General features: G+C 46.0%; 1 protein-coding gene and 1 long non-coding RNA gene across 2 annotated transcripts; both read right to left on the reverse strand.

Moving 5' to 3' along the window:
* Positions 1 to 1,551: 1,551 nt before the first annotated feature.
* LOC136452607 (uncharacterized) lies at positions 1,552 to 7,248 on the reverse strand. Its single transcript, XR_010758859.1, has 3 exons — positions 7,095 to 7,248; positions 2,183 to 2,272; positions 1,552 to 1,978 (listed from the first exon to the last, which is right to left on the reverse strand). It is a non-coding gene; the product is annotated as an uncharacterized lncRNA (long non-coding RNA).
* On the reverse strand, positions 2,615 to 4,944 carry LOC136451190 (uncharacterized). Its single transcript, XM_066451936.1, has 3 exons — positions 3,192 to 4,944; positions 3,021 to 3,106; positions 2,615 to 2,816 (listed from the first exon to the last, which is right to left on the reverse strand). Exons 1-3 carry the CDS (start codon positions 4,767 to 4,769, stop codon positions 2,615 to 2,617), a joined length of 1,866 nt encoding a protein of 621 aa, XP_066308033.1. The 5' UTR covers positions 4,770 to 4,944.
* Positions 7,249 to 9,175: the final 1,927 nt, after the last annotated feature.

The following is a 9,175-nucleotide window of genomic DNA, read 5'->3' on the forward strand; positions in this document are numbered from 1 at the left end:
CAAACCGTCACTACATCATCCATAATGTATGCCGAGTTTATAGCATGTTATGAGGCAACAGGGCAGGTGAACTGGCTAAAGAAGTTCATACCCGGTTTGAAGATGGTTGACGACATCAATAGACCACTGAAGTTATACTGCGATAATAATCCAGCAGTACAGTATGCTCACAACAATAGGTCAAGTGGTGCTGCCAAACACATTGACATAAAGTATTATATTGTGAAGGATAAAGTCCGGGATCAAATGATAAGTCTTGAGCATATAAGTACCGAAAAAATGCTCGCGGATCTACTTACAAAAGGCTTACCACCCAACATGTTCAAAGAACAAGTAGCCGGCATGGGTTTAAGGAAAAGCCTATGATTCCTGGACTATAAAGGGCCTAAAAGTTAAAGTAACTATTTCAGATCAGAGACGTGCATTGTAGCTGTTAAATCTATTGGCGATTGACCGTGATAAGGAGACATGCTCTATGCATCATCTGTAAAGAAATGAGTAAGGATAAAAGGATTGAAGTTTAAAGTTTAAGGATAAAAGTAATAGTGAGATCAAGGGGGAGAATGTTAGATTGATCTCCCGGCCAATAAGCCCAACGGCCTATTGGGCCTTGGTCACGCGCCCTGATCGGGGACGCCCAACCCTACATGGTTGGTGGGCCCCCGTCGCACTACGCTATATATAGAGGTGGGGGCCGGCGGCTCGAGGTACGAGGTTCACCGTGAGCCGCAAACCCCACCGACAAACCCTAAACGGATCTAAAAGGGCGCGCAGCCAGTGACGGGAAGCTCCACTGACTTCACCGTCGTCACTGCTACGCCGTCCGTCTGCACTGCATCGACGTTCGTGCAACCTCTACTCCACCCGTCGCTGTCCGTGTGCTGCCTCCATCACCGAAGCTGAGATGGCCAGCTCAACCGCGACTCCCTCCGAGGGCTCAGGTTCAACACTAGCACCCCCTATCTCCCTCTCGGTGTAGTGTTCTAGGTTTAGATGTGCATATACTATTACGAATCCAAGTGTTTCTCTCCTAGATCTACTGCTAGAGATCCTAACTGACATTAACACACTGAAGCAGAAGTTAGCATTCCGCTGCTATCTTGCATCGAGGGTTCTATCTGTTACCCTTTTTTACCGAGATTTCCTCTGCTTATGTTGAAAGCAAGTAAAGGTTTAGCTACTGTTCTATCTTGCATCAGTGCTAAGCATTTTCTGTGTCTTGTGGCTGCTGCTTAGCATGTGGCGATGTATGTTTAGGCCCCCTCTGGCCTTTGGAACACAGCAAATAACTAGATTTCCTCTGGCCTCTGGCCTTTTAGCCCCGTTCGCTTGAACTTATCAGCCGGCTTATCAACTAGAATCTATAGTATTTTTCTCTCACAACAAAACATCTTCATAGGAATCGACTTATTTTCATAGACAAAACACATAAAACTGAAAATTTCTTACGTTCCAAAGGTGCATTAGCAGGGTCACTGTTTTGATTATTTGTAGCTCATTCGATCTTCTTTTTTCGTATATAATGTAAAATGCACTTGTGATTGTCAAGCATATAACCAGATGAACAAACAGTATAACAATGCTTAAGAAAAAGTAGACTTAAGACTCAGTTTCCAGTTGGCAGTCATACAAGGCTCCAACAACGTAGAAACTCAGATTAGCATTGCCATCAACATAAAAGGGTGCATCGGCAGAGTGCCTTTCACAAGGTAGCCTGGACGGCCCGACGAGGGATTAGCATGTTCGCCGGAGGCGCCATCTCCTTACCGGTGGCTCCGTTCTTCTCCTTTGAGCCTAACGCCTTCTCCCTGAGCTTCTCTAAGGCTTTCTTTTTGTTCTCCAATCTCGAAGTTCTAGCTTCTGCTGGACTGGCCACCGTGAGCATGAATGCGGCCAACACGGCGGATGACATGAATGACAGGGCATCTCTACGTGTTATGTGGCTTCTGAGCCTTGTTCGTCCTTGAGCATTGGTGGACTGCATAGATAGAGCAGAGAACAATGCTGAAATATGTTTCAACTGATGTCAATTCCAATGTTTTTGAGGCGCCACGGCTAGGCGCGGCGCCCGACCCCCTTCACAACGCCTAGGCGTTTATGGCGGACGCCTAGGCGACGCCATACACACGTTGTAAGGCGCCGTAAGCTAGAGTTTTATATAGTAAGTGCAGCACATACATACTTGGTTTGTTCCCAATTCTGGAGCCCAGGTTCCTTTTTTCCCTTTCCAAAAGCTCTTCTCCCATGTAGCATCCATCCCCCTTGAAGCAAACTACATGACAATTCCAAAATTCAGCAATCTATGACATGAAGAAATGTAAATGAACATGTTACATTGTTACCAGCTGCTGAGAATTAAATAAGAAACAATACACAAGAGGCAATACAACAAATTAGCAAGCATTAGTGGCTTAGTGCATTAGTTCATGCATGAGCATGACAAATGACATCATAGTTTGTCTCTAATAGTCCACAAACTTAGAGACTGAAAGTCTAAAGTACTGGACTCTAAAGCATTCTAATTACTAGTCAACTACACCAAAGCCATACAACATGAGTGCAGGACAAGGGTGTAGGACACAAAAGGGCTGAGTGCAAATCTCTGTTTCAGCACTCAAAATCCATCATCAAACTCATCAAGATCAGCAGCGTCGTCTTGATCAGTAGTAGGAACATTGCCAGCTTCTTCACACTCGCTCACTTCTGCATCATCATGTGGGTCTTCAACTTCGTCTTCCTCTTCACCATCTTCAGCAGCAGCAGCAGCAGGAACATTTCTAGAGCGTCTATAATACTGAACAGGAGCAGCAGCTCTCCTAGGAAGGTTATGACCCTACAGCGCTTGTGATGCACTGATGGCTTCATCAACATGCTTGCATGTGAGGTCATCAACAGCGTCAGACCCTCGAGCACCCGGAACAGGCACATGCAATGAATCATCCCATTCATTGTCCCAATCGAACTCCTCAATGACCAAGGGGTCATATTTCTTGCCTGCCTTCTCACGCCTAAGCTAAAACCTTGTTCTCATCTTCCGATTGTATGAAACAAAGACAATATCATTCAATCTCTTGTGCAGCAGCCTATTCCTTTTCTTTGTATGCATCTACAAAAAAATCAGATAGAAAGCAAAACAAAAAAATCAGATTGTATGCATCTAAATATAAACTGTTAGTCACAAGGATACTCACATGACTGAAGGTACTCCAACATCTCTCACATCCTGAGGATGAAGCACAAAGACTAACTATACGCTTAGCAAGTCTTTGTAGTTCAATGGCTCGTCCACCATAAGAACGCCACCAATCAACTGGATGAAAAGGACAACACATATTAGGTGTTTGGAATGCAATTAAGTTGCTGAAATTTACAAGCTGAGATAAACAACACTTACGAGGATTCATTTTGTCATAGCTTTCCTTTGCCATTTTGTTTAAGAAGGCTTCTCCACGTTGCTCTTCATACTCAATGGCCTGCCTATTGATCTTCATTTGTGTTTCCACATCTGGTATCATTCTTCCAAGCACTTCAATAAAACAACCTCTTAGCTGCCCAACAGTGACATCATCATTAGCTTTTATCAGAGGAAAAAATTTTCCCGGGTTCAAATATAGTGCAGCCCCATACAATGGATGGTCCATTTGTTTCACCCAACGCCTCTCAATAATTTCCATGATCTTCTTGAGTAGGCCATCCTTGGTTGGTATATTGAAGCTTTGCTTTATCCTCTCTTTTGCATGATTCATTAGAGCCCATACCTCTGGCATTGCAGGCTTCTCATCACCATCAACAGCCCTCAAAACAATTAAGAGTGGGGCTGAAGCTCTTAGGCAATCTTCTACTGAGTTCCAAAACTCAGTAGATAGCACAATGTCTTGCACTTGTTGACCTGCTGCAGTTGTACACAAGTTGTTCCCAGTCCATGCTTCACTAACAAACAAGCTCTTCAAGGCATCCTTGTTCTTGTACAAACTCTTCAATGTCAGAAATGATGTGGCAAATCGAGTCTTTGTTGTCCTAACAAGATCAGTCCCACCTGTTTGAGCCCTCATTGCACTAAGAAGCCTTCCATGCCTATAAATGAAGTTGGTGACACGCTTAGCACGTGCAATAGGTTTCTTGAATGCCTTCAAGTTCCCAATTTCTTCCAATATCAGATCCAAGCAATGTGCAGCACAAGGACTCCAAAACAGTGTGGGAATCCTATCCATCAAGATCTTACCAGCAGCCTTATAGTTAGCGCCATTGTCGGTCACAACTTGAACAACATTGTCCCTTCCAATGTCCTCAATCTTCTCCTGTAACAAATCAGCTAGCATTGTTGCACTATGAACTTCACTTGATGCATCAACTGACTCCAGAAAGTACGTTCCCTCAGGGCTATTCACAAGAAAATTAATCAGGTGGCGCCCTCTCATATCAGTCCATCCATCTGACATTAGTGTACAACCATATTGCTTCCAGGCCTGCTCATGGTCCTTCCTCATGTCACTTGTCACCTTAACACATTCTTGGAGCAAAGGGTCACCAAGCTGCTGGTTAGTTGGAGGCTTGTACCCTGAACCATATTGGGCTGTTGCCTCACAAGCAATTTCAAATTGCCTTGAATTTGCTGCATTAAAGGCTACACCACACTCCATGAACCACAGTGCCCATTGCATATCCACATATTGCTTCTCCTCCTTAGTCTTTGTGCTGGACTCAATGGTGGGCTGAAAGTCCTTTGCACGCCTTTGATCTACTATCTGTTCAGGTGTTCTTCTAAGCATACCAACAACTGACTTTGTTGCATTGGTCTTTGGTGTCTTTGGTGTAGAATTGACACTGCTAGCTGTTGAAGCCTTGAATTGGAAGATAGCATGCCTTTTCTTAGCGGCTGTCCCAGAACTTGGTTTTTTTGCAGCCACTTTTGGTGTGGCATTTGCTGCTGCTGCTGCTTGTACATCTGCAGCTGCTACCCTCCACAATTTCATCTTCTGGTTCCCCATCCTCCTCAATACCATCCAAGTACAAAGGCCTTCTTCTCTTCTTTTGCAAGTAAGCTTCCATCTCTTTCCTGATTTCAGTGCTAACTTTTGGACAAAGGATAATATCTCCATATCCACCAGCTAAATGTTGCTTGAACCTCTTTATGCCTCCTGAACCCTCATGTCCACACAGGATACATGTCACCCAGTCTCTCCTAGCAGGGTCCTGCCAGTAGCCATATTTCCAGCCTGGATCATTGGACTTTGCTTTCCTTGCTGGATCAATCTTGGGATCATACTCAGGTACTTCAACTGTGCTTGCCATGTTGCTTGTTGGATCAGTCTTGGGATCAAAGAAAGATCTGTGCTTTGTGTTGTAGCAGGGTGTGTGACAGCCCAAGCACAAGCAGGCATTTGTATATGTGAGTACCCATATAATATAAAAAGCAAGCATCAGCAAAAGCAGAGCAGACAACAAAGTGCAGAATAAATATTAGAGAAGGGAGGAGGCAGGGACAGGCATCCAGCATGAGCATACAATATTCCGATTGAGGTCAATAGCAGAGCATGAGAACGAGGCATACAATATTCAGATCAAAAGCAGAGCAGCAGGCATACGAGGCATTACTATATTCACAGAAGCAGAGTAGGCAGGGGCATACCACAGGCGGCAGCGCATGACCGGAGGCAAATGCTGGAGGGGGCTCGAGCTGGCGAGCGAAGGCAGCTTCTTCTCGGTGGAGGCCGGCCGGTGGACTCGAGCTGGCGAGCGGAGGAGCAGCGAAGCGGAGCAGGAGGTCCGCCCGCCGCCTTCTCTCTTTCTCTTCCGGTCTCCCCTCGCCCTGGGCAGCTTCTTCTCGGAAGGGGAGGCCAGCCGGTGGACTCGAGCTGGCGAGCGGAGGAGCAGCGAAGCGGAGCAGGAGGTCCGCCCGCCGCCTTCTCTCTTTCTCTCCCGGTCTCCCCTCGCCCTGGGCAGTTTCTTCTCGGAAGGGGAGGCCGGCCGGTGGACTCGAGCTGGCGAGCGGAGGAGCAGCGAAGCGGAGCAGGAGGTCCGCCCGCCGCCTTTTCTCTTTCTCTCCCGGTCTCCCCTCGCCCCCCCCCCCTCGCGGTAATGGCTCAGGCGGTCGATTTCCCGCGCGTAGGTCGCAATTCCCGCGCCCGCGCGGTCGATTTACCGCGGGCCGCGGTCATTTTCGCGCCCTTCCCCGCGCCGCGTCCGATTTCGCGCCCTCCCCTGCGAATTAGACTATGGCGTCCGCTGGAGAGCTCTAGGCGTCCGCCCGACGCCATTCGTGCCTAGGCGACGCCTAATCTGCTGAGGCGGACGCCATACAGGCTGAGGTCGTGGCGAGGACGACGCCCAGGCCCTCGAGCACGCCTTGGCGCCTAGGCGACGCCTAGGCGACGATTAGGCGACGCCTCAAAAACATTGGTCAATTCAGTTTTGTGTACTCTAGGATAGACTCTGAATCTACAGGTCAGTGTACCTAACATCCAAGCTTGGATCTGTCGGTGTCAGTTCACGGGGTGAATTTACTAGTAGCTTGTTCAAGTGGACGCCGGACGGGCAAAGTAACAGAAGCATACAATAAAAACAATTAAACCAGCCCCTCCTTTTCCCGTGAAGGACTTCATTTCAGCACAACCGCATCCGCAAGCGGAAGCTGCTGCTTGCCTGAATCTGCTACACCGCTCATAGCTTACCAATTTACTCCTAGTGATTTCACGTTTCCTCATTCAGAGTACAGAGTAAATGAGTAATCAATCGATGCTGAAAATAAACATCAGGCTTTGCTGTAATGGCCTTGTAGCAAGTTCGACTCACCCAAACCAACACCAACGTGACTCGAACAATCATGCCACAAAACTTAGCAGATGCTTACTATACGAAGCAGCCTGCGCAGGCATCCAAAGCAGATCTAGCTACTTAATGATTTACGAACTCAATCCCCCATTCTATCAACCTATCCCTGGTTCGCTGCCCGTGGTAATCGGATTCGGTATCGGGGTTTTTTGTGCTTTCTTTCTTTTTGGCTGCCCGTGGTAATCCATCATACGATTATTCTGGAGAGTGGGAATAGATCCATAGCAGAGACATTGTCAGACATCAGCCAAATTAGTCAGTACCTGGTTGTATCTGCAGCTCAAGTCGGTCATCCGCGGACTTGTGCCGGCGCAGGCATTTCTCGCCGGAAGGAGACGAGGGATTGGGCGCACCTGCAGAGGCGCCACGGCCATCATCGTAGCTACTAGATGGGTATTGAGGGAACTGGTTATGTTAGCTGGAGAAGGTGGCAGTGCCGTAGAAGAAGGTGCGGCTTCCTCGCTTTCTTGGCCCTTCTGGATATTCCGCTTGCGGTTGCGGACAAAAGCAGTGGGACTGTTCGAAATTTTTATTTTTCAGCTTTTTTAAAAAAAAATCATAAATAAACTCTTGGTGTTTGATTTTCGTGTAGAGACCCTGATCGCCATGGCTTTTAGCGTCGAAGAGACACGTCTCGGCACCATGACCAATAACGTTGAGGTCTTGGTGAGACGTCGGATGTGATGGTAATCTGGCGTTGACGTGAACAAGGTCTCAGCGTCATAGATCTTGGCATCGAGCTTGACGCCATAGATCTTGACGATAAGCTATTACCTATAGATCTTGACATTTGAAATGAAATAAGTATAATTGTTTTAAAAAACATGTAACAATACCATTAAGGTGCAGCTCGTTACGACGCACGCGACTTGCTCAAAGGCCTATGTTCCAACCGAGCGCTAAATCCTTTTTGCTAAGCATTTTTATAAGCCACGGCAAAGAGAAAGATCCGATCACCATACAGGGAGAAGACACAGATCTGACAGAGGATTTAAGCTGTTTAGGAATGGTTCACTTTTTTCATTCGACGCGACTCGACTTCGATTCAGAGTTGTAGGAGAAAAGCTAACTGCACAAGGCAAAACACATGTACCAAGAACTAGAACAGACTAGGAGAATACTGAATTATTGTTTAACTCTATTAAACGACTAGCGAACGGATATGGCTGAAAACCCTGAGCAGGACTCTGTAGGTGTCTCAAACTGTTTAAAAGAGGAAAAGCTGGCTGGTTCTGTCGAAAATCAAACCCTGACTTAGACTGGAAACACCAGTTCTAGGCTTCGTTGGTTTCGCTGAAAAAACAAACTGGAACACTGTTTCGACTAATTTGTTGTGAGAGAGAAACACTGTTCCGGCTGAAAAAAAAAACAAACTGAAAAAAATAAATTATAAGATAAGCGAACATTACCCTTGTAAACTTTCCCTTAGCTACATTGTTCTTTTTCTTTTTTGGCGGTAGGTTGAGCCGTCTTGTTTCGACTAATTTGACAAATATTGTCCAATCGTGGACCAACTAGGCTCAAAAGATTTATCTCGTGATTTTCAACTAAACTGTGCAATTAGTTATTTTTTTTACCTACATTTAATACTCTATGCAAGCAGCTAAAAATTGATATGATGAAGAGATAGTGAAAAAACTTGGAATTTGAGGGTCATCTAAACAAGGCCTTGCTGGACATGGAGACCGAGGCCTTCGATCGCCCTCATAGCAGAAAGCAGAAGACCAGGCCTGCGAGCGCAGCCTGTCAGATCTGTGTCTTCTCCCTGTACGGTGATCGGATCTTTGTGTTTGCCGTGGCTTATAAAAATGTAGAAAAAAAATCAGCGCTGGGTTTGAACTTAGGTCTTTGAGCTAAGTCGTGCATATTCTAACTAGCTGAATCACAATGGTGTTATTGTATATTTCTCGGAACAATTATACTTATTTCATTTAAAACGTAAGATCTATAGGGTAACAACTCGACGCCAAGATCTATGGCGCCGAGGCCTTGTCCACATCGACGTCAGGTCACTGCTACGTCCGACACCTCGTCAAGACCTCGGCACCATTGGCCATGGCGCCGAGACGTGTTTCATCGGCGCCAAAAGCTATAGCGCCGAGGTCAGAGTCCATAAACAAAAATCAAACCACCAGAAATCTACTTGTGAATATTTTTCAAAAAAAAGCTAAAAAATAAAAAAATCAGTGGGACTATAGGAATGAGTTGTTAGACTATCTCCAACAACATCACCCAAAATATAAGAACCATTCTAAGTTTGGTTAGCGTTATAGGCAAATGGTTCAATACTCATTTTTTTGTCTCCTACAACCATAAGAACGAAAAGAGAACATTTTCTGCAAAT

This window comes from Miscanthus floridulus, chromosome 5 (assembly GCF_019320115.1).
Source record: "Miscanthus floridulus cultivar M001 chromosome 5, ASM1932011v1, whole genome shotgun sequence".
Classification (NCBI taxonomy): domain Eukaryota; kingdom Viridiplantae; phylum Streptophyta; class Magnoliopsida; order Poales; family Poaceae; genus Miscanthus; species Miscanthus floridulus.

What these genes read in the sequence shown, in the direction of transcription:
- LOC136451190 (XM_066451936.1), bottom strand. Translation starts at nt 4,769, where the DNA reads ATGCTTAGAAGAACACCTGAACAGATAGTAGATCAAAGGCGTGCAAAG. An exon ending in GTTGGAGTACCTTCAGTCAT is followed by an intron (nt 3,107 to 3,191) that starts GTGAGTATCCTT and finishes ATTTTTTTGTAG; the next exon opens with ATGCATACAAAGAAAAGGAA. An exon ending in AATCGGAAGATGAGAACAAG is followed by an intron (nt 2,817 to 3,020) that starts GTTTTAGCTTAG and finishes TAACCTTCCTAG; the next exon opens with GAGAGCTGCTGCTCCTGTTC.